Source organism: Sinohyriopsis cumingii, chromosome 2, assembly GCF_028554795.1.
Source record: "Sinohyriopsis cumingii isolate HCF-2022 chromosome 2, ASM2855479v2, whole genome shotgun sequence".
Taxonomy (NCBI): domain Eukaryota; kingdom Metazoa; phylum Mollusca; class Bivalvia; order Unionida; family Unionidae; genus Sinohyriopsis; species Sinohyriopsis cumingii.
In genome coordinates this window covers 73154083-73180693 of record NC_142962.1, presented here as the reverse complement: position 1 = coordinate 73180693, position 26611 = coordinate 73154083, and the positions used below count along the sequence as shown (strand labels likewise).

Here is a 26611-nt window from a genome sequence, read left to right as displayed (position 1 = left end):
GTCATGACCATTTCCCATTATGAACAGCACATGACGTGCCTGTCTCATGACCATTTCCTATTATGAACAGCACATGAAGTGCCTGTCTCATGACCTTTTACCTACTAATGACCGTTACCTTTAAGCTATGGCCTTGACTACTGTATGATAAGGTGTGGAACCTAAATAAAGTTTCATCAAAATATCTGAGGGATTAAGAAGTACAGCATATGTGAGTAGACAGGCTAGTGACATGCCTTTTGCACTGTGAGCAATGGGTATGATTTTGAACTGTAAGAAGTACAGCATATGCGAGTAGACAGGCCAGTGACATGCCTTTTGCACTGTGAGCAACGGGTATCATTTTGAACTGTAAGAAGTACAGCATATGCAAGTAAACTGGCCAGTGACTTGCCTTTTGCACTGTGAGCAAGGGGTATGATTTTGAACTGTAAGAACCAATAGTTACAATATACAAAAAGCTAAATGTTTTTATAAATATTTTCATTGGTTTGAAAATTACATCTGTACATGGATAGAGGTCACTGATTTATAGTTTCCTTTGCTGTAACTGGGACCTTGCGGCAAACAAGTGTGACACATCATCATATTACAACTGGTTAATATTTTATTAAAATATTGAAAGTGGTTAAAAAGCTGTACTATGGACAAGGATGGAAGAGAGTTACATTTTCTCTAACTGTGACCTTCACCATACCAGGGTTTTGGATATGGTAAATGATACACCATCTAATCTCAATATATATTTGAGCAAAGGTTCATGAAAATATCTCCAGCCATGAGCTGGTAATAGTTACGAGATATACCATAACTTAATATGCCTGACTTAAGATGGATATATAAAAATCAAATCTAAATATGCCAAGATTATTATCATCCCTGCATATAATTCAGCACTATCCAGTAGGCATGTAAGTATATGACGCATACCACTTTCCTTTTCATTTTTTCCAGGGATGCAGGAGTTAGCTCTTCCTCTGTGACTTTAAGATTATCTGACACTGAGCGGATTGCCTCAATCCACTCGTCTCTCTCCTGTACTGAATCCACACAGAACATCCGTTCCACTATAGTTGTCCACTGTAAGCCACGGATAAGAAAAGTATGAGGTCTAGGCTTCTCCTGTTTCATCAACTGACAGTCTGTGAAAACAAAATACAAGGGAAATAAAAAGACCACTTTGGACATAATGCTTAAGTAATTTTTTGGGTAGCCATGTATTCCAACGAGTGATAAAATGTACTGATTATCAACTAACTGGTTTAATTTCTTCATGATCAACATGCAGCTGGGTCACTTTCTCAAGATTTTGCATGCAAGGACAACTGTATGCAGTGATGCATCTTTGAAGCACAGGGGACATTCTTCAATCACAAACTGCCTGTGGCCCCTAAATTTAACAAATTCCAGTATCTTGATTGTTTCAGAATAACAGGTACATAAAATGTGAATGTATGTAGACTTGTGTAAATGGTAATTCAACTTAAAAAACAATTTCTCCAGAATATATGATACACTTTAAAACAGGAGTCCCCTGAATGGACTTACACTCTACTGGGTGAAAAGATTTTCCAGGAATTCAAAACAAGACCGATTCTTCCTTTTCAGTCTTTGGTATGACTTGGCCAGGGATTGAACCCACAACCTCCCGCATCCGAGGTGGATGCTCTAACCACTATAACTAACTAGTATACACAAGGAACTATCTTTTTTTATATAAAGAGTGGTGTTCTGAAATAGAAAAGAAGATATAATGCTATGATTCACCTTGTCTTTTTTCAAGCCATACTGATATAGCTTGGTATTATTTTGACAATGACATCCATAGTAGTACAGCATTATATCTTGATATGCATTATAACAAGGGAGAGCTGTATATTAAATCCATTACACATGGTCTCAACACAATAAACCTAATGAAGAGGAAAAAATAAATTGTATCTGCAAATGAAAGTAAAGAATATGAATATACCTCTCCCTTGATATCTCGTGCACAACGGACTCCACCAACACAGATCGCACTATAAGCGAGGCACGAGTTACTGAGGGACCTCCAAAAACTAAATAAATCACTCTGACATCGAAAAAACTGTGGAGGGGGGAAGCAGCATTAGGGAACTGGGCTGTTTAATGACTGAATCCTCATTTTACAATCACGTTGATAATAATTTTTAATAACGTGATTTTTCTCATGAAGTTGTTCATTATTCTGTTTAAATAACATTTATTTTCAAAATATTCAACATATGAAAGATCGTTCCAACTGGTTTCAACAACCATCACGTGTACACGAAAAATCTGTATATTACATCACTGCTTTTTGTTTTCTTGATGAATCTGGTTCCCACAGTGGTGTTTAATAGTATCTTGCCAAATCAGTAGTCCACAATTTGGGAACTAGACTACTGTTGATACACCACCGAACAAGATTCCTTTTTTTTCAAAAACATGTGACATTTATTTCGTGACACATCTACGTCAAAACTCAACTTTTTACTGTTCAATTAGTACAATATTGATGTCATGATTTCATTGGAAGTAACAATGAAATTTCTTATCATCCCTGAGAATTCTCTGAAACTTGCTTGCCCACAATGGTCCGTATCTGTGAACTCAAGCTCTTTATTTTACGAAGTATTCATTTCGCTTGGCTACCTTGTTATTTTTGATCACAGTTATGGAAGAGTGTTAATTTAAGGTAGTTTATGTTACATACAAAATAACGTTTATAACAGTGTTCGATTGATCAAATGAAGTGAGTTCACCCGACATATGACCAAAGCCACTAGATTTTATGTTAGTTCGATTTTTGTGCCTTTTAACTTTTCTTTTATTCCACCTCCTTTTTTTAAATTCTAAAGACAAAATTACGTGATAATACAAAGGAGGCCAGCTTTTAATTCAGTGCAACAATATAACAAATACTTCCGCAAGTCTGTTATCAAAACACGGTCGGTAATTAATTAGGTTCTCAGAGAAACGCTCGTGGACATAGCTGTTACGATAGATTGATGCATTTTACGTTTAATTACAAGAGGACACATTGCATTTATGACAATTACACTTAAAAGGAACTAAAAGATGGAACCAGAACACAAATTTCAATTGATTATTTTTTAAAATTTAATTTGTATTTATTTATTAAAGTACTGCCTCCACTCGGCGTAAGTGACATTTTCACTGATCAAAATTTCTTTACATATCGTTAATTGCAGTGTACTAGGAATGTCGTTTGGAAAGAAAATGTAAAAAAATTGTATGATCTATTTTTAAATTCAATATTTCATAGTGTTGATTAAAATTTCAAGGTCCTATCTACCATTTTCAACGATAAAACAAGCAATACATCAAAGTTTTCATTACCAATTTTGATCATGATTTTCTTCAAGTTCAACAAATAGGGATACATTTTTGGGGTATTTTTGGGTTTAAAAAATGGGATCAACGCCTGACCCCGCATTATAAGCGGGTTCGTGAGTTATCGAGGGAGTGGTGTACATTAACAATGACACTCTATAGTAAGAAATCAGAAAGACCCAAAAACCAATACAAATTTCAGGGATTTTAGGACAAAGGATTCCATATTGCAGATCTTGGAGTTCCTGTACTGAATAATATCCTACATTAAAAAAGAGGCCAAGCATAACTCGTATAAGACCTCCTCATTGCAGATGTGGTGTCCCACAGGATACGGACCAAGATTCAAGATACAAGCTTATCTGCCAACCTTCCAAGTTCACAAATGGTAAAAATAGGGAAAAAAATTAGTGAATTTGGACATAATTAGTGAAAAATACCATGACAGTAACTCCATCCACTCTGACCATCAATACTACACTATATCAAGATCGCAATATAAAACAAAAACACTACATATATGCAGAAATATATCTGAATTTCTATTTATTATGGTATTCATAAACTTCACTTGTTCTTGTGGTTATTTATCAAGACATGATACTGTGGCAGACTTGAACTTCCTCAACTGCTTGATCGTAAATTTGTTTTCAAAACAGTTCAGGCTTCTTGCCTGCTGGTTGATCTTGGTGACTAAAATTGCTGAAAAATTTTCTGCACCTAAGGAGGCCCTAAAGTCTGTCTTATTTTTCCTCACTAGAGAAAATGCTCTTTCACTGTCACTGTTGCTGTGAGGAATGCACAGGAGCTGCAGCACTTTTGGTTCTTCCACTGGAAAATCTGGAAGCGATCTTTAAGTCCAGCAACATTTGTCGGAACAAATGTTTAGCATGGTGACCAGCTGATAAAGGTAGATTGTGTTCAACAAGAAAACTCACAAATAATGCTTCAGCGTTGGTAGCCTGCAGGTCTTCCATCGATGGCTTAAAATATTCCAAAGCTGAAATCTGTGAGTTCTTAATTTTCTCAACCTTTTTTGCAACTGACGTGCTTCCTCACATCATCTCTGCCACCATGCCCAATACTAAAATTTGAGGTACACTTTGTGCAAAAAGCATGATGTATATCAATGTTTAATGGCAGAATGCACTGCCAATTTTTGGTATATTCCAAATTAAACAACGTTTTGAGCAATACATTTCTTTTTCGTTAGAGGTGAAGCTATTTCAAGTAAGTGTTGGTGACGCATGCGTGGAGCAAAATTCCAGTTTGGCCCCAGTTTCACTCAAATGCATTTGCAAAACTACTCTTATACATATAGATTAAAATAAGCTAAAATGCTTGCTACTGGGCCAACTGTACCAATTGGCTGTAGTTCTAGTAATATCGCGACCAGCAGTACCGGACCGTTTTGGCAACTGCCAATATCATGACTAGCACTTAACAGAAAATTGGTTATTTTATTAAAGATTTAAAATAATTGAGAATTGGAAAACTCGTAAATTTTCTGCATGCGGCGTGAATCTGTGATTCACTGAAAAAGTCGTGAAATTCACGTCAAAATCATGATGGTTGGCAGCTATGTACAAGTATAGCCAAGCTGAATGAATACTGATCAGAATCAAGTTTTACCTTTACTAGGCAATGCCAACAACAAAAGTCCCTTAAAGGGACTGAAACTATAGCCAAAAAGAATTTCCATGAATTCAAGTCAAGACTATTTCTTCTTTTTAACTGCTGAGTGTTGAAAGCACTTTTTGTATTCTTAAGCAATAACAAGAATTAAAACATGACTGCTGTGGGAGCCATACTGGATACAAGACTGGAAACAATTTTGTTTAGGACAAAAGAGACACTGTAGTGAAATCCCATGTCATTACAACTTTCTCTTGAGGTGGAGTAGCAGTAACAAGATTTCACAGGCACCTGGCCTAAATTGGCAAGCCAATATCATAGGCCAGTAACTATTAAGTTTGTATCTCCTGAATGATTTGTCATTTGCATTATTTACAGAAAACTGACGCTATTTATATAACTGCTAGTTTCAAATCCCCCTGAACTGCAGTGATTGAATTGTAGCCCTAAAACATGCTGCATATGTTGCTTGTCAGGGAAAATGAGCCTATAATCGTGCAGTAGAGGGCAGAGGGAAAGGGAGCCTATAATCGTACAGTGGAGGGCAGATGGAAAAGGAGCTTATAATTGTACAGTGGAGGGCAGAGGGAAAGGGAGCCTATAAACATACAGTGGAGGGCAGAGGGAAAAGAAGCCTATAATCGTACAATGGAGGGCAGAGGGAAAAGGAGCCTATAATCGTACAGTGGAGGGCAGAGGGAAAGGGAGCCTATAATTGTACAGTGGAGGACAGAGGGAAAGGAAGCCTATAATCGTACAATGGAGGGCAGAGGGAAAAGAAGCCTATAATTGTACAGTGGAGGGCAGAGGGAAAAGGAGCCTATAATTGTACAGTGGAGGGCAAAGGGAAAAGAAACCTATAATCATACAGTGGAGGGCAGAGGAAAAAGGAGACCCTAATGTCCTGGAATAATCTGTCACTGGAATCATATTTTACTCTTTAAAATTCTTTTTTTTTTATAAATATTTTTCTTTCTGTATATTTTGAGCTCTTACCTTTAACTGTGAAGTCATTGAGTGGATCTGATAGGCCATGTTCTGGTTTGGACCTAAAACCGAGGAAGGAACCATCTTTTTTAAGGATGAAGTACCTTTTCCTCCAGTTCTTAATATGCTCTCCTGAAATGTACAAAACAATAATATAAATAAATAAAATATACATGAATTCATGGTTATAAAAATTCCAATAACTACGGCAAAAAATGATATTAGCAATGAAATATTTTTAAAACATCAATTAGTGAACAATATAGAAATGAGGAAATATGTTTATTCATATATTTACTTAACCAATTATTCATGATCTGTAAATATGTCAAGTTTTGCATAGAAAATCATTAAGTTGTTTTTAAGACTTCACTGACTTGAAATTTAGGAAAGAAAACAAAGATATCCACCCATGATGAATGGCCAGGTAACAGAATATTCAATGGATATCCAATGAGTCACATTGAAAAACCATATATTTCTCAAATAAATTTCTACAATCCCCACCCCAACCCAATCGCAGCTTATCTAATCAAACTGGCATTATACCACCACATGCCAAATACCTGGGCACAAACTGTGAAATGGTTCTGGCAAGCTCAAGTTTGCAAGACACTTGCCCAAAACATTGAGAAAGATAAAGGGGGGTTGTGTTTTTTTCATGATGACATATGTTCTGCAAGTTTAACACTGCAATTTTGCTACATTATATATAAGCACCTTTATTTATCGTTTACTTCATTTTTCTATTAATTTAATGCCAAGTTTTACTGAAAGTATGCCATTCTATCTTTAACTCTGTCAAGATCAGTGTCGCATTTACCTGTGCAATCAAGATTAAGTGAATTTTTAATGTTTGATGCTTTTGACAAACAGAGTAAATATTTACCTTTCAATTTACTAGTATCATTATAAAGCATTTGTCGACTTTCATGTCATAATCTAGTCACAGGTAGTTTGTGAGAAGATTCAGAAATGTGTCACACTTGCAAGTTATTTTAATGCATGTCACCAATTTAAAGGTGACTAAGTGGTAATTTTTAAATTAATACTATTTGGAAATAAAAGGTACTTGCCTCTGATGATTAGCCACTGGATTTTTATTACAACCGATGTACTGAACCTCTAGTACAAACAAGTGTGTTTATCTTTTACTGTTTAACAATGACAAGTGAAAACTTGGTGATGACTAATAAAATTAAAACAAAAAAAAGTCATCTCAATTAATTTTAAAACAATGCTTTGCCCGAAATTGTTTCAATTTTAAGGTGAATGGTAGACAATTCTTAAATAGATAAAAGTAACTGTTCTGTACATGTATCATCCAGTGTTGAGTATAAATAAATCATTGCAAAATGTCTAGCTTTCATTATTATTGATGTGGATGCAGAGATAAATCTGTTAACTTATCTGTGCACCAAAAGGAAACCTACGACGATTCCACAATCAGATCTAAATAGTAGATAAATGTTATGATATATTAAAATATTTTGAATAATTGGTTCTGTTCTTGGTTGTTTCATCTTCAGTTCAAGGTCACTCTCTTTAAATATCTAGCTATTTCCCAAACCCTTACCCATCCATCCATCCACGATTCTTTGCTCTTCTAACTAGAAATGCATTCTAACCCTTCCTTTTTATCTTATCCACATGTATTATTTACTCAGCTTGTTTGGTAACTAATCAGTGATATATGGTTTTATAAGGTGCAAGCAAACTGTAACAAAGCAAGATAACAAACGTTCTTTATTTTAGTAAAATAAGTATGAGGTTTTCAGAAGGAAAAAAACTTTCATTTTAAATTACTTTTTTTAAATAAGTCTGTAGTGATTTTATGTAGAACTTTATATTTTAGTGCAAGTTCAAATTTCCAGTCTCTTTAAAAAAAGTACTGAGCCAGTTTTATACTTCTGGAAGACTGGTTGATTGTTAATGGCAATTTCAACACATTACTGCCTATTTTATAATGAGGAAATGAGAACTAAGATGCACACAAGTCTTAGTCTTAGTTTTACTAATTTAAGTTCTTAAATAATTTAGGAAGGAGCAATGGTAGAAGTGTGGTTAGTATGTTGGATCTGTAACGGTAATGGCACAAGTTCAGATTCTGCCATCAAGTCAGTCTGAGTCAGCTACCATGGTGTGCCCATGGGCAAGGCACTTTACCACAATTTCCTTGATTCTAAATACATGTAACCTACTTCTGTTGCTGTGCTGTAAAACACTCCACCAAACTATTCTTAATTCAACAAAGCTGAAATAATTTTTAAATGATGGCCATATACTTAAGTTTTACTGTTTCTCCATTTTTATTCCAAAGTTTTATTCTGGTTTTAATTATCCAAGGGCAATGAACAAACTACAATTGAGGGTGGTGGTAAAAAAATGGGGATCCTTAAGTGTCCAGTAACAAATAACACTATTTTCACTTAAACACTTAACAGTTTTTACTCAAGTTAACACTACAAATCTGACTGATTGTCAACACACAACTGGATAATGTAAAGAGAAATTACTTGATCTTTGACCCCATATGACAAGCATCTTGTTTACAACTTTGCCAGCATCTGAACAAACATGATAACAAAACAAGGGAAATGATAACCCTGATGACCTTGATCTTATGAAGATGTGATGTTTATTCAAATGTCTCTCTGCATATACAATATTAGCAGATCTCTTTAAAACTTTTCAAGTTCAGAAAAAAGGAAGTAAAAAAAAATGGGGGGGGGGAGGGGAATAACCATGTAATTAATCAAATTCATAACTTTATCCATTAACAGAATGGAAGTTAAATCAGCATCTAATGGCAATGCAGCAGAATAATGGCAAATGCAACTAACTAAAGATAAAGTAAAAAAAATGTAGCCTAAAGAACCACATACAAACTTTTGTTATGAACACAGCTCCAAGTATTACGGAACTGAACATTTAATTTCTGAAGAGAGGTGAGGGTGGCTACTGATTAGATATGGAAAGAAATAAGTTTCATGGCCCTATCTCAAAAAATTTTGTGAACTGAAGAAACAGGATATATAAACACTGACACATAAGATGATCAAACCTTGGCTTTAATACATGAGATGACATCAAAAAGTGAGAAGCACAAGCGTACCATTGTTCATCTCTGTACATAAATATTTTCAGTGTTTCATCATCAAACATGACCTGTGCTTATGACAGGTAGCTATATATGCTAACAACATCTAAGCTAAAAGTAACTGGTAAATAAAACTATCAAAAGGTAGGTTACTTTGACCTACTTTCCCCTAGGATGGTTTAAAATGATGCCAGAAACAACATGACAAGGTTCCATGTATTACTATGAGACTTCAAACACGAGTTGCAAATAATTAAAAATTAAATTTGATCTGCTTTCTTTCTGGTGCAAATTAGTACTGAAGAGTGATAATGGTGCACTTGTTCAAGCATGATTAAAACAAATGGAAAACAAACTAAAGTATGGATTTTTAATGAAAAAAAGTGTAATATTTTTGACAGAACATCATTTTCATTAAAGATAGACACTGGTCAGCCAAATGAATGAGCACCAAGCCAAATGAATTTTCAAGTCTTTGTATTTGGTTTACTGACTTGCTTATTATACATTATTCTGTTGTTTTTCAAACAAATACAATTAAGAATGTGCAATAATAATAATAATAATAATAATAATAATAATAATACAAACTACAACAATAATAATAACAATACTGATAAAAATAATAATAATCATAATAATAATAATAACAGCAACAATAATAACAACAATCACTACTATCATCACATATGGAACATAATATGGGGTTAGTAAGCATTTATATATTTATTCATGCTATCAAGAATAAAGCAACGTGTAGTCTGCATGTTTATTACATCAAAGGAAGATGCAATGGATAGTTGGAAAAATGTCATTGTATTCTGCATGTTTATTACATCAAAGGAAGATGCAATGGCTAGTTGCAAAAATGTCATTGTAGTCTGCATGTTTATTACATCAAAGGAAGATGCAACAGCTGGTTGGAAAAATGTCAGTGTAGTCTGCATGTTTATTACATCAAAGGAAGATGCAACAGCTAGTTGGAAATATGTCAGTATAGTCTGCATGTTTATTACATCAAAGGAAGATGCAACAGCTAGTTGGAAAAATGTCAGTGTAGTCTGCATGTTTATTACAAAAGACGATGCAATGGATAGTTGCAAAAATGTCAGTGTAGTCTGCATGTTTATTACATCAAAGGAAGATGCAACAGATAGTTGGAAAAATATCAGTGTAGTCTACATGTTTATTACATCAAAGGAAGATGCAATGGCTAGTTGGAAAAATGTCAGTGTAGTCTGCATGTTTACTACATCAAAGGAAGATGCAACAGCTAGTTGGAAAAATGTCAGTGTAGTCTACATGTTTATTACAAAGGAAGATGCAACAGCGAGTTGGAAAAATGTCAGTGTAGTCTGCATGTTTATTACATCAAAGGAAGATGCAACAGTTACAGTACATGTAGTTGGAAGGTCACTTTTTTCAGCCCTGTAATGACAGTTTTGATCAATAAAAATTATAATATTGGGATATGTTCTAATGTTCTATACTTAAGTGCATGATTATTAAAAAATATCTTCATTGCAACTCAAGTCTTATATATAACTGCAAGTTTATAATTTGTGATTTAGGAAGAGTAATGATAAAATGATTTTCCATGAGGCCATATTGGCATCAATTTCATTTAAGACCAACTAAATTGTTTCTGTGAAAACCCCATGCTGATATGATATTCATTCAGTTAACAAGATTTTCAAAATGGTCACAGACCCCCCGCGTGGCTGGATCACTGCCATCTCACCTCTGTCTGCATGGGTTCAAGTTGCAGGCTCGGCTAAAGTCAGTACAAGAGAAAGCTTGCCAGTAGCTTCTTGTGGGTCAGTGGTTCTTCCCAGGGTTTCCGCCCCGAGTTCTTCCTCCACCAGTTATACTGACTGCCATGTATAGCCTATCCTGTGCTGAAAAATGGTGTTAAACCCTACAACAACAACAAAATGGTCACTGTGGTGGACACAATGAATGTCAGAGTGGCACCAATGTCATTTTATGGACGTGGTTTTGATCCTGCATAAAAAAAAACTTTCAAAATCTGAAGAGGGGTTTGGACTCCTCACACAATGGGATCTCAAGAGACAGAAAACTGCTCCTTGTGGACCTTATTACCAAAATATATAAAACAAAATAATCATTTGAAAAATTAACAAACTTACCAAAATTTCAACTTACTTGAAGAATTTCACAATATTCATTGTCACATCAAATTCTTCTCCAATAAATATAGTGCTAAAATTATTTCATTTGCATGTCAGTGTTTACATAGTAATTCAGTTATGATAATTTGTCCATGTATGCAGCAAATTTTATATTCCACTAATCCTCTTTCCAGGAAAAGTCTGTAAATTAAACACCAAAATACATCAACTACATACAAATAATCTCATAAATTCACTTGTCTCTTTCTCTACTAGACACAATTTGTTGATACCAATATGCCAGCATTGCTCTTTGTTGCAGCCTTGGCAAAAATTTCTCTTGCTTTCATTTTTATTACCACTGACATTTTCTGGTGCTGTGTTCAATCATTTCTTTTTTGTCTCAACATGGGTTTGATTCCTTTCAAACACCTCCGTGTATTGGCTGCAATTTGTGCTTCTGATATTCAATTACTTTGTACGCTGCTCCTTTTGGATATGCTGGTTGCTGTTCTAGTACTTATATTAATTAGTACCACTACTACTACAACACTGAGACTGCAACATCATAGCTAGCTGTTGCTCCAATATGCATAGCTGCCAACCTTCCAGGCTCACAATCAGTGAAAATAGGGATAAAAAGTTGTGAATTTGGACATTAATTAGTGAAAAATACCATGACAATAACTCCATCCACTCTGAGCGTCAATACTACACTATATCAAGTTCGCAAAATAAAACTAAAACACTATATATATGCAGAAATATTTATTTATTAAGACATGATACTGTGGCAGACTTTGACTTCCTCAAATTGCTGACAAATTTTCTGCAGCTAAGGAGGCCCTAAAGTGTGTCTAATTTTTCCTCACTAGAGAAAATACTCTTTCGCTGTCACTGCTGCTGTGAGGAATGCAAAGGAGCTGCAGCACTTTTGGTTCTTCCACAGGAAAATTTGGAAATGATTTTCGAGTCCGAGTCCGAGAACATTTGTCAGAACAAATATTTAGCATCCAGCTGATAAAGGTAGATTGTGTTCGGCAAGATAACTCACAAATAATGCTTCAGCATTGGTAGCCTGCAGGTCTTCCGCCAATGGCTTAAAATATTCCAGAGCTGAAATCTGCCAATGCTTAATTTTCCCAACTTCTACGCGTTTTTTGCAACCAATGTGCTTCCTCACATCGTTTCTGCGATGGCACACTAAGTGCAAAAAGCATGATGAATATCAATGTTTAATGGCAGAATGCACGGCCAATTTTTGATATATTCCAAATTAAACTTTGCTTTTTGAGTAATACATTTCTTTTTACTTGGTGGTGTAGACATTTCCAAGATCTTACATGCGATGCTTAACAGTAATCCAAATCAGTGTTGGTGATGCATGCGTGGAGCAAAATTCCGGTTAGGCCCCAGTTTCTCTCAAAAGCTTTTGTAAAATTACTCTTATACATATAGATTAGAATAGGCTAAAATGCTTGCTACCGGACCAACTGTACTAATCGTCTGTAGATCTACTAATATCGCGACCAGCAGTACCAGACCGTTTCAGCAACTGTGAATATCACGACAAGCGCTTAACAGGAAATCGGTTGTTTTATTAAAGATTTAAAATAATTGAGGATTGGAGAATTCGTGAATTTTTGGCTTGCGGCGTGAATCCGTGAAACGCTGAAAAAGTCGTGAAATTCACACCAAATTCGTGAGGGTTGGCAGCTATGAATATGTAAAAACCACGACTAGCCTAATTCAAATCTTTCTTGCAGATATCACAAAATGCCCATCCTCTGGCATTCAGATTTCTTATAAATTGATCAACTAAATTTCAAATAAATTTTGGCTTGAGCCATTCCTATTTCCACACCTTTATCCAAATTTTTTGTCGTCTTGTTTTCTCTCAAAAACTGAAGATGCCATATTTTGCAAGCATGCTTCACTCTTTTCATTTCCATCAGTTTCTATTATGTGAAGCTTCACTGGATGAACTGAAACTTTTGACCAATCAGAATACTCTTTACAATGATTGTATGTTAAATAATATACAGAATGAATACTTTACAAGAATCACTGAGGGATGGGACCAGATGGACTATTTTTAAAAACCCGATTGGAGATTACATAAAAAAGGACTACAATGAGGAACTGATTTTTCTACTAAGGAGAAAAGCAAATTCTACTTTAAAATTGAGAAAATCATGTCTATATTTTGGACCAACCGTACATCAAAAGTAGTCTTTTAATAAAACTATATGTTGATGAGACATCAATTTAGGAAGAGTGCCAATAACAATATCCTCAAGATAGCAGCACAGGGTTCCAGAAATCCAATGTCCATATTGTCCGAGTTGGAAATTTGACCTTACAGACAAGCAACTTTTGCATGATTACTTGTCCATAGACATGTAAATTGTGGTCTGTAACCTGATAAGGCAGTCAATCCCATTTTGTCAGAGCGATGTTTACACCAGCACCATTCATATTTACCAACAAGAACCATATGGGTCCATTGTATCTTTACATAGTGTATGCTGAAATATATCATTTAGTTCTGAAACCAGCTGCTGCTTCGATAAATACTAACCAATGAAGCAGACATTTAGGCAATAACTTTTTACTGTTACAGACTGAATTTCATTGGCTGGATGATAGGGTTTCTCTTGAGGAATCGGCTGTTCTGAACCAATCACTGGACAACTAAGAATGTATCTGAATGGATTGTTTCCTTACAAAGCAAGGGCTGAATGCTAATAAGTTGAATGAAAAGTCAACAAAACAGGGTAAAACTAAACTTCACTATGACAGTGAATAAAATCAAAAAAGATTTCAAAGATTCTTGGTTGCAGGAGTTTCCTTGGCTCAAGGCCAATGAAGATCAAACATTCACATCTTCTAATATATGTAAGTGATACCCTTCAACTAAAGAGAAGAACCAGTTGATTGTTTGCAGGACTACTTATCACAAGGAAAGACACTTAACACACCTGAAAAGTGCAAAGCACAATACATATTGGTTAAACAATAGTCCTGGAACAAGGCATTTCATGCATAACACCATGAAGAACTTTGCATAACCAGATCTAAGTCTGAGCCAGTTGATGTAAACTTTGAATGTCTTTTGAAAAATTAGGGACAGTTTTTTTCTATCAAAACTAATTTTCTCCTTATTTTAGCTGCCAACAGTGACTCAAGATCCCCTCCCCCTTTCAAATAAATTATTTAATAGGTCTGCATTTATAGTTTTCTCATGTCTATAGTATAATCTTTTACAGCAAAAATTAGACAAGTTGAAATATCTGGTATAATTTACATGTCACAGATCCATACTGCTTGCATTTAAATCGTGCAGCTTAATAAAAGTAAATATTTTAACAGTCCTGTCTTCCACCATTCTTTCTGAAAATACAGAAAAGTGGGTGTTTTATACAGTCATGAAACCTTTTTAATCTACTTGTCCGTGGACAACTTGATTTTGACAAAATTTCTGTACCACTGTCAAGGGCCTGTGATGCAGCACATTCTTGTTTTCCTTAAGTAGAAAATTCTCTGTGTTGTATGTTTATCATAAATATATTTTGTAACTTATGGGTTGCTTCACTTTTGCTCTGGCCTTACTGTCCTCAATTTTATCAAAGACATCCTGCAGAAAGTTTACTGGCTTATACAAGGCTGTGCTTTAGGTAGTTACCATACAAGGACAGTGTGTGTGTGTGTGTGTGTGTGCATGTATGAATGTCGAAGGGAAGCACAAGTATCTAGAAGGGGTATATACATGGGTGAGGTCAGAAAGGTATTTTTGAACTGGAGGCAGTCAACATTGTTAAGGTCAAAGTACTGTCTATTTCTTCAATCTGTAGGGAGAAGTATTCAGGGACTTTGGAGTAGTTTCATTTCTAAACATTTCAAAAGTCTCCAAGTCTTTCAATCGAAGTTGAAAACAGAAATGAAGTTAACATGGCATTGTTTTTTTTATATCAATCTGTGAAAACAGTAGCTTCCAGTATCATAATTAGTTGATGTTGTTGCTGTTGTTGTAGGGTTTAACGCCATTTTTCAGCACATGATAGGTCATACATGGCGCCCAGTATTAATGGTGGAGGAAGAACCCGGAAAACCACAGAAAGAACCACCAACCCACGAGAAGCTACTTGCAAGCTTTCTCACATACCCACACTGGCTGAATTCAAGACTCGAACCCACGCAGACAGACGTGAGATGGCAGTGATCCGTAATGGAGCATGCTTTAGACCACTTGGCCACTCAGGGCCCCATAATCAGTTGATGTTACAGTACTCTGGATGTGTTACAACTGCAGAAAACATTCACTCTGTATCAAAAGAATCAGCAGCTACAAACTTTCTGAGTGAAATGAATTAAATATTATGTAATGAGCTCAGTTTCTTTGAAGTGAAAAATATTGTATTAGGGGCTTTTAACACATTAACCCCTAGCGACGACTTAACAGGGCAGGAGGTAGTAGCCTACTGCCAAGCTCTGTTGCATCATGGTCATGCATGATACACTAATGTGGGTGGTATTATAGAAAGGTAGACAGATGTAGCTCTACAATGATACCAAATAATCTGGAATATCTGTGTGATGTGTGTGATTTGGACTTTTATAATGTAGCTTTAACAATTTTTTCAGTCATATCGCTACGATGTCTGCAGTGTGGCAGTTTATAGTGATGTCTAGCACTGGGGCATCATGCCGCAGACATGTAGCACGATGTCCCACCCAGTCACATTATCCCGACACCAGGCCGACCAGTCCTAACACTAACCTCTTAATGCTGAGCGCCAAGCGAGGCAGCTGTTAGTACCATTGTTGTAAGTCTTTGGTATGACTCAGCCAGGGATCAAACCCACTGAGGCGGGCGCTCTAACCACTAGGCCAACGGAGCGGTTACTCTGGAATATCTAGTTGCACAACAAAATACAGATAAAAAACTCAATTTTTGGACCCGACTTTTTCTACCCAAAATTCGCCTGTGGTCGGAATCCGATTTTGTGTCCGGATTTTAGACTTTTTGGTCCCAGATCTAAGGCAAACCGGTATGAACTACAAACAGACAGATAAGCCTTTGCAAAAAGTAGGATAAAATGGGCATTTGAAATAAAGAGTTGTCTCCATACAAAAATAATGGCTCTGTTTGGCAAAAAAAAAAAAAAAAAAAGAACTCCAACTTTTACCCTTCTGCTCATGCACAAGTCAAATAGCCAATGAAAAATGATGTTTCTAACACAACTAGGCAGTATGTTATTGAAAGATCACTGGGGATTTGGTGTTTTCGGATCTATTCAGAAATAGCTTCCAAAATGTTTCCTACTCGATTTTCAGGCGAAAATGACAAAAACCTCCAGGGGTTAATGTGTTAAAGGCCATTAATCCGCCTAGCTTAGCCGAAATGTGACACAATCACATATATACTGTTTGATATATTTAACCAGTGTGAGTAAGGGACAGCCTATTATTCATGTTGTGCAAGTGAATGCTAATTATAGTTAGCCAATGAAATATGGAGAACAAAAATAGTAACGTTCCCCATTCATAGAGCATGTGTTTTACTTGGTACACACAAAATTTACAGCTTTTGACACAATTAAGCAGATAATCTTCATAATATGGAGGTATTTACAGATGGATTGCGAGCAGGAACCAGTGTATTAATAATTTGCAAGTATCTTTCAAACTAAAAATGACATCATTTTATCAGCAAGCATAACATTTCTTTTTTGGACTCGCTTCAAATTACAAGAGTGGTCCAATCTGGATTTAGAGGGGACCAGATTTTTTTGAGGTCAGTAAAGATCAGATAACATATTACTGAAAACCAATGTTAAATGTAAAAAGGAGAAAGTGCAAACACACATATCAGTACTGTTTTAATAGAGGACCAATTTAACAATATCTGACATCTTTCAGTGATAACATCAATATGGGGAAACATTTTATAAGATTTTCCAGGTGAATGTCAGATTGGATTCACTTTAACTTAGGCCCAACTGAATAAAATAATGTCTTCTGTTGAAAACCCCATGTTGTTAAGACCTTCTATTTAGGACATGTTATAACAATATTTTCAAGAACTCTGCCGTGGTGGCCATATTGGATGTCAGATATGCACCATTTCATTTAGGACCAACAAGACATAACAAGAAGTCTTTTGGAAAACCCAACATTGATATCACCATATATCTAGGAGGAGCAGAAAACATAAGAAGTCTTACTATGAAAAGCCCACGCTGACAAGATTTCCCAATTGTGGTGAATAACATTGACAAGATTTTCAAGATTGCTGCCATACTTGCTGTCAGGATGGCACTGTCTTTCTTTTAATGAAAACTCATGTCAACAGGACCATCAACAAGTAGTACACATAATAAGATATCTTCCAGTGAAAACCCCATGTAGATAAGACTTTCTATTTAGGAGAAGTAGCAATAACAAGATTTTCAAGAGAGCTGCTGTGACAGTTAAACTGGATGTCCATGTTGTCTGTCTTCATTAAGGATCAACCCAACGTAAGAATTTTAGTGAAAATCCCAAACTGATACGTCCTTCTATTCAAGTGGAGTAGCAATAGCATTTTTCAAGATGGCTGCCATGGCAGTCATCCCAAATGTAGTTTAAGTTGAGCATGTCCTGTGAAACATTCCTGCCAAATTTGACTGAAATTGGCCCAGTGCTTTTTGTCAAAAAAATGAAGTTACTACTACAGTTCACCTTTTCAAAACCCAACTATTCAACAAATTTTGATAAAGCCCACTAACTATTCCTCATCGCCAGTGGAGCTAAAAATACAGCATTGCTCTGAGCACAAATCAATGGTGGACCTCACTGAGATTTATATCAATGGGCACAACTGAAACTTCATTGCTTAGGTCATAGTACAAGTGCCATTTGTTCAACATGAAGCAACAACCTGCCTAGCAGTCAACAACAAGCATTAAAAGATTAAGAGATGCAAGGATAGTTGGAAAATGAATTGACTAAAGAAATGAAACCAGAAAATAGAAAGCATAGTGATAGCTCATTACCTCTTTTCCAGAGATAACCCTCCTTGACCACAGCAGCATGGTCATCAGGAGAATTCATCTTCTTCACCGTGTTTCTTCACCTGAAAAACAAAAAGCACATTAAACTGGGAAGGATTGCAAAATGTGTTCTGGTGTTAAGGCACCTTAGAGCTACATGTATAGCATAGCATACTGTACAACATGTATAGCATAGCATACTGTACTAGTTATAAAAGAACTGCAATGATGGACCATTAAAATGCAAGAATGTGAAATTCAGAGATCATGTTAAATGATACAACAGCAGTTTTTCACAAAAATAAACTGTACATGGATGACAGACCATACCATATGCTTACTTGGCCTTATGGTCATGAAAGCCACGAAAAAATGGCATAGAATGCTACAGGTGTTGCATCCAAACTTTCCACAACAAAACATTTTTTCATTAGAGACATCTATAATTCTCCAATAAGCTACTAATGATTATACAACATATTCAAAATCTAATTTTGATGTTTGTAAACAAGAAATGCATTCCAACAACATCATTAAACCCGCATAGTGTTGATGAAGATTATAACCAAATTGTAACTGTTTGACTAGCCATAAGCTTCAACTCCCAGAATTACATTTGTCTGTGACAGACTCTTGTGATATATTTTCTGAAGAGTAAGAACCACATAAATATTCAAACTTAAATGATAACAAGAACACCTTATAATGCACCAAAGTAAGAGTCCATTGACGAGACTGATATTCCATAGTTCAAAAAAAATAATCCAGAATTTATTATTATTATCTGCTAGGTGCTGAAACTATCTCTGATATTCTTGAGCGACTAGATTTTCATGCAGTGGCAGTCATAATAGATGTAAATTTATTACAAACAGGACTCCATTAGAAGACTTTTGGTAAAAACCCATTGTTGGTATGACCATCCAGCTAGCCAGTTAAATGACAAGATCTTCAATATATTGATTGTGGAAGATGTATCAGATGTCTGTTACAGAATCATTTTCATTTAGGACCAGCTAAAAGTAGTCTTTGGTGAAAACCCAATGTCGATATGATCATCAATTCTAGAGTTGTAGTAATAAAAAAATTGTTCCTGATGACCACCATAATGGATGTCAGATCCTTTTACTTCAAGACCAACTAGACACTGCATGTCTTATGGTATTGATAAAAATTTCCATTTAGAAAAAGTAGTGAGAAGATGGCTGTCATGATGGTCTTATCTGAGGTAAGATCAGCACCAACCAATCACAACTAGTCTTCTGGTGAAAATTCTATATCAATATGACTCAGCAGGGGTTCGAACCCATGACCTCTCGCATCCAAGCAGATGCTCTAACTGCTAGGCTACTGAAGCGGTCCCATAATGGGTATCCCAGCTGTACAATTTTTATCTCAGTACTCAGCCACCTAACTTAACCAGCCAACCAGAATTTTCTCATAAATAGGTTAATTATTAATATTAATTAATATTAAGCATCATAAACACCTATTTATAGCTCCTATGCAGTCAAAAGACATGTACCAAAAGTTAAACACAATATTGATATACATAACCCTATTCATCCATAAATATGATTTTAGACAGCACTTAATCTTTAAAAAGATTAGGTACTCTAGAACAAAAAAAGATCACAATAACAACAACAAGAAAAAGACACCACATAATTATAAACAAAGTATGATAAAAAAATTAAGGGTAAAGATACGATAAGTATTTTCTTGCAGTTGAAAGCGGTGAGCTTTTAGAACACTCCTGAATAAGATCATATTATCATTGTGACCCTACTGAAACTTTACAAAACAATGTCAGACACAAAATGATGAATCTAAATTAAGAACATCACATTATCCTGACACTAGGCCAACCAGTCCCAACACTAACCTCTCAACGCTATGCACCAAGCAAGGTAGCTGCTAGTATCATTGTTTTAAATAATTCTTTGGCATGCCTCACCCAGGTTTCGAACCCTTGACAGTTGAGCCATGAACCAGAGCACATGTAAATACAGTTTTTGTAGGTATTATGTGACTCCTGTAATGACAAGTGCTGTATATGTTATGAATATGGTTTTCTCCTGGATGCTTCAATTGCGACAGGTTTCAAGTCAAAATCAGAATACCGCATTCAGGCAGGGATCGTCCTGGGCTTCGCCAATGTCGCAAATTGCGATTTTTTTTCCTTATTGGTGACAAAAATATCCCATCTGGCGATTTTTTTGGCGACATACTTTTTGGTTATTTAATTTGTACATACAATCATGGATTTGGACTGAATAAATTTAAAGCCAGAACGAAAGGAAGCCATAAACTTGACTAAGCAATGCATTGGAATCAATCTGTTACACAAACGATCCTTTGTTTGTATTGACAACCCCATCTTTACAGTGCATTGTTACATCATAATCTGCTTATGCTGACATCTGGGCTGAGTACTGTATGCTGCGATACAGTCAGTCATGCTACCGCACTATACCTACAACTGACCGACTTCTGAAGACGCGAATAGAACAGATACAGTTAATTGTATGGCTAATCCTTCTGGTTTTTTTTATACATATACCAATACGATAGTTTTGCTGAACCTTCATAGAAAACTGATAACCTTTGAAGTACCGACTACTGTGTATAAATACAAAGCAAATGGAAAAAATCTCAATCACAATTACATCTGTCGCCAGTGCAGCATTTTACTCATTGATCTTTTCCTTTTGCCATCAGTCCCGTGTTACGGCTGCAGAGACTTAAACTCTGCAACAAGAAATAGCAAAAAAAAAAAAAAACAGTTTTGCATAATTAATAATAATTATTTATTTCTCAAAATACAGGAGTGAAAGAATCCCTAAATTGGGTGTGAATTTACGCTTATATATACGGTCCAATATTGCCAGGTGTTGACTCGTGTAAAGTTTCATTCGTGGGAATGAAGATCCTATTTTTCTTGTCGAGAAAATTTATACATCATTCAGTGATCATTCTTGGGATTTAGGAAGCAATTCGCTACAAGCTTTGTGAAGCTAGCCATAAAAGGGGGGGGGGCTGCTGAGAGACTACTGGTGTCACCTGTCAGCACTGAGGACTGTGAATGTGGATTCAGTAAGATGAACCTCATAAAAACTGACATCAGAAATAAGCTCTGCATCTCATGTCTCGAGAATTTAATGAGAATCAGCATGTACAGATGTGAAAAATTAGACTTTGAAACTGCACTGAACAAGTGGGCAGCCCTAAAATCGCGACGGATCTTCATGTAACACTTTGTAACATTTTGTTAATGCTTCTTGTAATTAAAGTATTAACTAATCCATCTTTTGTAATTTTCATTGCCTGTTACATTAATAGACTAAATTAACGCTTGGAAAAATGTACACTACTTTTTTTGGCGACACTTTTTGAAAATTGGCGACAAAATATTGAGGTTGGCGATTATTTTGGCGACAGCTTTTTAAAAGCTAGGACCATCCCTGTTCAGGTGTGTATAACATGCACCAATATATAACATGCATGCCAACAATCATTTTGATCTGTTTTCATTGTGTACATTTGTCCAATTTGGATAGTGAATACAACATTTTACTGGTACCAAGACAAAGCAAAGTGACTACCAGTATGTTTAGCATATCAGACATTTAGCCTGTGCCAATTACTCTAAAAGATCACGCTGAATCAATGAAACACTGTCCATATTTAGCATGTGCCAACTACTCTAAAAGATCACGCTGAGTCAATGAAACACTGTCCATATTTAGCCTGTGCCAATTACTCTAAAAGATCACGCTGAGTCAATGAAACACTGTCCATATTTAAACACAACAGTCACACAAATATTGCTCAATCTACTGTAACAATGAACCAAGCTTGTTTTCCAAAGAAAAGTATATACCTATGCAGATGCATTATAACTATGTTGATCATATCAAAGCTTAGCAGGCACTGATTACAGTGAAAAAATCAATGAAGCATTAATTAAAAGAACTGTTTTTGATTCACTGTTAAGGAATACTCAACATTTATGGCACAAGTAATCATATTTGTTCCGCTGCAATGCACTACATTGCCCAGCTTTAGAACAAGTCATTATGTACATGTTTTGTTGGTCATAGCACAGAACAAAACTCTACAAACTGATGTGAAATGTAAGGAGTTTTTTTTTAACATAAACAATCAAAGGACAAGACTATCAAGCTTTGTAAGCATTATTTATTTCTTCACAAAGGCCAGCACCTGTAAACAATTTAGTAACAATGATACAGGTTTAATATTTCACAAGGAGTGAATGTGACACATATAGGGACTATACTGCCATTTTGTCAGATTGACTTTTAAAAAAGCTTTTACTTATTTTTTTTAAATGTGCACCCCCGACTTAAAAAGAGAGAATGAAAGTGTGCATTATGCACAGTTAAATACTGTGGCCTTTCATTCTTTTGATATTTTTATTATACAAATAAAGTGACTTTAATTTTTTAAAATTCATATCTTTCTACAACATTGGAAAGGTTGTTTGTTTTGGACATAGTATGACTTATTGGGCCTCTTACATCATAAATACAGCTGCAAGATTTGAAAAGTTATGTGACTAGCAATCCAAATGAAGAGAACCACAAACAATTTTGTCAATGGTGTAATTTCATCTCATCTGTCAACAATTAAAGACACAGCGAATGCTATACTCTCATTCTCTGAGAATCTGACGCTTATGAATTTCATGCAGGTTGGGCTTGATGCAAGGCTGTTCAAGTTTGCTAGGCTCAGTAGTAAGTAGCCACCCTATGCCAACACCATGCACTTTCTGCAGATTTTTTATAGGCAAAGCTCTCTGACCTCACACCCCAACATAAATGTTAAAATACCTATACTGGGTTGGAATGGTCAAAGGAAACTCAGACTAACAGTCTCTGACATAAACTATCTCTTTTAAATTTAACAAAACCAGTAATGATTTAAAGAGCCTCTTTTTAAATACAACAAGTAAACTCTTCATTGCAGCCCCAATTAGTTCCAAAAGAACTTGGACATGTCCCATCATTCAGATTTTCAAAAACTACCTAAGACAGTATAAACAAATGCTGGTTGGTAACATCTGAAACATTACTAGCCAGTGACTATTAAAATCATGAAAACTACTAGCACAACAGGAAATTTATTAGGTTCTGGTTAGCAGACAGATTTCTAGACTGAAGGATCATTTCAAAATACCCCGAGACTGCACAAGCTGATACATGTTTTCTGGGTTCTGGTTTCCCTATGTATGCACAAAACAAGACAGTGATGCTGAGCATGTGTGTGTGTGTGTGTGTGTGTTTTTGATGTTTAACCTGGCATTAATAAAGCTGCATAGGCTAGATCTTAAAGACAAGAAGTTTAAGACATCTGTAAATTGTTTTGTAGTTCTTAATGAATATTTTCATTAAAAAGTCACATTACATGTGTGTTATCTGACGTATCTCTTGAATAATAAACATTACTCAGCAGTTTTAATCGCAAGATTGGTCAACAAAAATTAGCAGATGCATGTAGTTTTTATAAGGAAAACAGACCAAAGACAGAGATTCATGGCAAGCATCAAAGAATTTTACATTCCCATGGGTAACTTTAAAAAAAAACAAACAATAGACCATTATTTGCTTTATGCATATGGGATTGCAACTGTGAAAGGAAAAAGTACAATGACAAACCAAGGAACATCAGGTTCAGAACATAATAATTTTGATCTTAAAACCTGTAGTAGACAAATCTGTTCGACTCTTAAAAAACGTGAATGTATGATGTGTTGCTTAAAAATGAAATGAAACAAAGTGAGGGCATAATATGACCATTTGTTTTTTCTTTCAGTGTCTTGGAAAATGTATTTATTTGACATAGAATTAAGTTAATCAAATACATCAATATCGAAAAATGTAACCTATTTCTTGATTCCTTCAATCTGCAAACAAAATTAAAATTTTCCATTCCTATAATACTAAATATTAATTATACCACAAATAAACATTAGCAATTTAATGATATTTTTTATTGGTGACATGACAATACACACAATGTTCCAAATTATTGCACGCAAAAAGAGTTTCATTATTGGGTCTCATGGTTTTAAAGCTGGTACTGCAACTTTTTCCAAGGTATCCTGACTACAATATTATAAATCCTATGCAGATCCTTGTTACACTGGCCTCTCATCTTTTATCCCTAATCTGCTTGAACAAATTTGTCCAAATGCACATCTAACTTGCTGCTTAGTCAAACATAACAAGGAATGCAGAAGTCATCATTTTTCAGGATCTACTCAATTTACAGGCAATGAGGAAAAGAACTATTGTGTGAGAGGTTCAACGAGTTTTTATAGCTCTATCGTCTGACTTGCTTATCATCACTGCTACTTACAAAAAAAATATATAACAGAACATACAACAGAACCCATGAAAGTTCCTGTTTGCTCAGTTAAACTTTCATAACCCAGAAAAAAAGACATTTAAGCATGAAAACATTAGGGTCAAGACTTTCAAGTTGTTTAGAGGTCTGTTAAGTGAGTAGAAAGTGGGAAGGCTATCAATGAATTTTGGAAATAAGTGTGCTGCTAAAGATTTCAAAAATGTACTAAAATCATGTACTTCTTGTCATTTCAATCCCTTAACACCACATGAAAAAGTACATCCTAAGCCTTGATTATGTTGCCATGTATTTTCTAGACTTCTTAAAGCTAGTAAAAAAAATATGAAACAAATAAGGAAATTTTGGTACACCCAACAAGTTAAATTGGCAGATTGCAAAATATTTGCATGAAATGACCTCCCCATGCCAAAACTGAAAATAACATTTTAAACAGAAATATCTACATCTTGTAAAGAATATGTTTTTACAAATTTGTTTTTGGAAGCATATCAAACACAGGAAATTTTCAAATATTCAGTAATCTGGGTCCATGCTAAAGTCAAATTCAGGCTAATCTGACTTTGACCCTTCAAGTGAATGAGAGAAATCGGTTGGATAATAGGGAACTGAATAATAACAATTGTGTAAATTCTTTAAAATCCTTCTCAATGTCATGTTATTTTTTCATACATACATGATCTCTTCCCCAAAATAATAGTTATTTTTTACACATTATTTTTCAATCGTTCGAGAAGAAAGAATATTTTTACATACGAAACATTTTGAATGACGTAATCCATTTATAAGTAAATCTGGAGTACAAGACAAAAGCCCAGACTTTCTGGTCAAAAAGTATTGACAAGACAAAAGCCCAGACTTTCTGGTCAAAAAGTATTGACAAGACAAAAGACCAGACTTTCTGGTCAAAAAGTATTGACAAGACAAAAGACCAGACTTTCTGGTCAAAAAGTATTGACAAATGCAAACTTCCAGTAAAATATTCCAACTAATTCTGAAGTTACAGCCCATCTGAAGTGGGGAGGGGTAGCATAGTTTTTTCAAATGCTAGTAAAAAAATTTTTAATTATAAAGATATCAAGCTGAAATTTACTATACTGCATATTTATGACCTGGGGAATCTGAGTCGGAGATCAGATTTTCAATATCTCAGATATCTGTGTAGATAAACCCTTAAAATTAACCTTTTGTTCATTATGGATTATTTGCTCACCACTACCTGGGCATCCATCACAAACATCAAGTTAAGATTTTATCTGAAAACTATAGCTACAGGAGACTGTACCAAATTAATCTTATTTGAATCAAGTTCATTGTTAAGTTGGACATGGGGCTCAAACTTGAGAAAAATCACAAAATGCAAAAATTGTGCTCTCATAATCAGTGGTTTGACCATGTGGTCTATTACCTACATAATGACATTTTTATATGATCAAAATACATACTTTAGTTGTTTTTGTGCCAAATATCAATTATATGTCTCAGTGCTTTCACCCTCAGATCATTCCAAGTTAATGCAACACTAAAAATCTGCAAAAACATACACTTAAACCATGAACCAAACAGCGACCCAAGGGATGGTAACAAAAATCAACTGTATATATGGTGCATCTTTGTATAAATGAAGTTTGGTTAGAACATATCTAACACTAAAGCAATGTCAATAGCCCATGATGCAAAATCTATAGGCATTTTACAACATGTTGCCACTCCATCCTCTCCAAACTGTGACAAAGAGTCAAAACCCATAGCCCACTGCATGTGTTTAGTGTCCTAAGAATGCATGCAGAAAATCTTGGACAAACAGAAGTCGACTGACACAATACTCTCTGAAAATAATCTCCGGGAATTCAAGATAATATTGTTTCTTCTCTTGAGCTAAGTACTAAGCACTAATATTCAAGATTGTCAAATGTGGAATCAATAAAGTCAGTAGGACTGGTACCATTTTCATTAGGTCAAAGAAGACACCATTAAAA

At 35.2% G+C, this 26611-nt stretch overlaps 1 protein-coding gene across 2 annotated transcripts in view; it reads right to left on the bottom strand.

Annotated features, from left to right (window-relative positions):
• Window positions 1-26611, bottom strand: part of LOC149805168 (RAC serine/threonine-protein kinase-like) — a 119916-nt gene that overhangs the window by 83945 nt on the left and 9360 nt on the right. For both annotated transcript variants that reach the window (XM_089947978.1, XM_089947982.1), the window contains exons 2-4: window positions 18249-18328; window positions 5989-6111; window positions 931-1142 (exon numbers count right to left, since the gene is read on the bottom strand). In XM_089947978.1, coding sequence (XP_089804104.1) covers window positions 931-1142; window positions 5989-6111; window positions 18249-18306 — 393 coding nt within the window. In that variant the 5' untranslated portion in view covers window positions 18307-18328. The remainder of the gene's footprint in view (window positions 1-930; window positions 1143-5988; window positions 6112-18248; window positions 18329-26611) is intronic.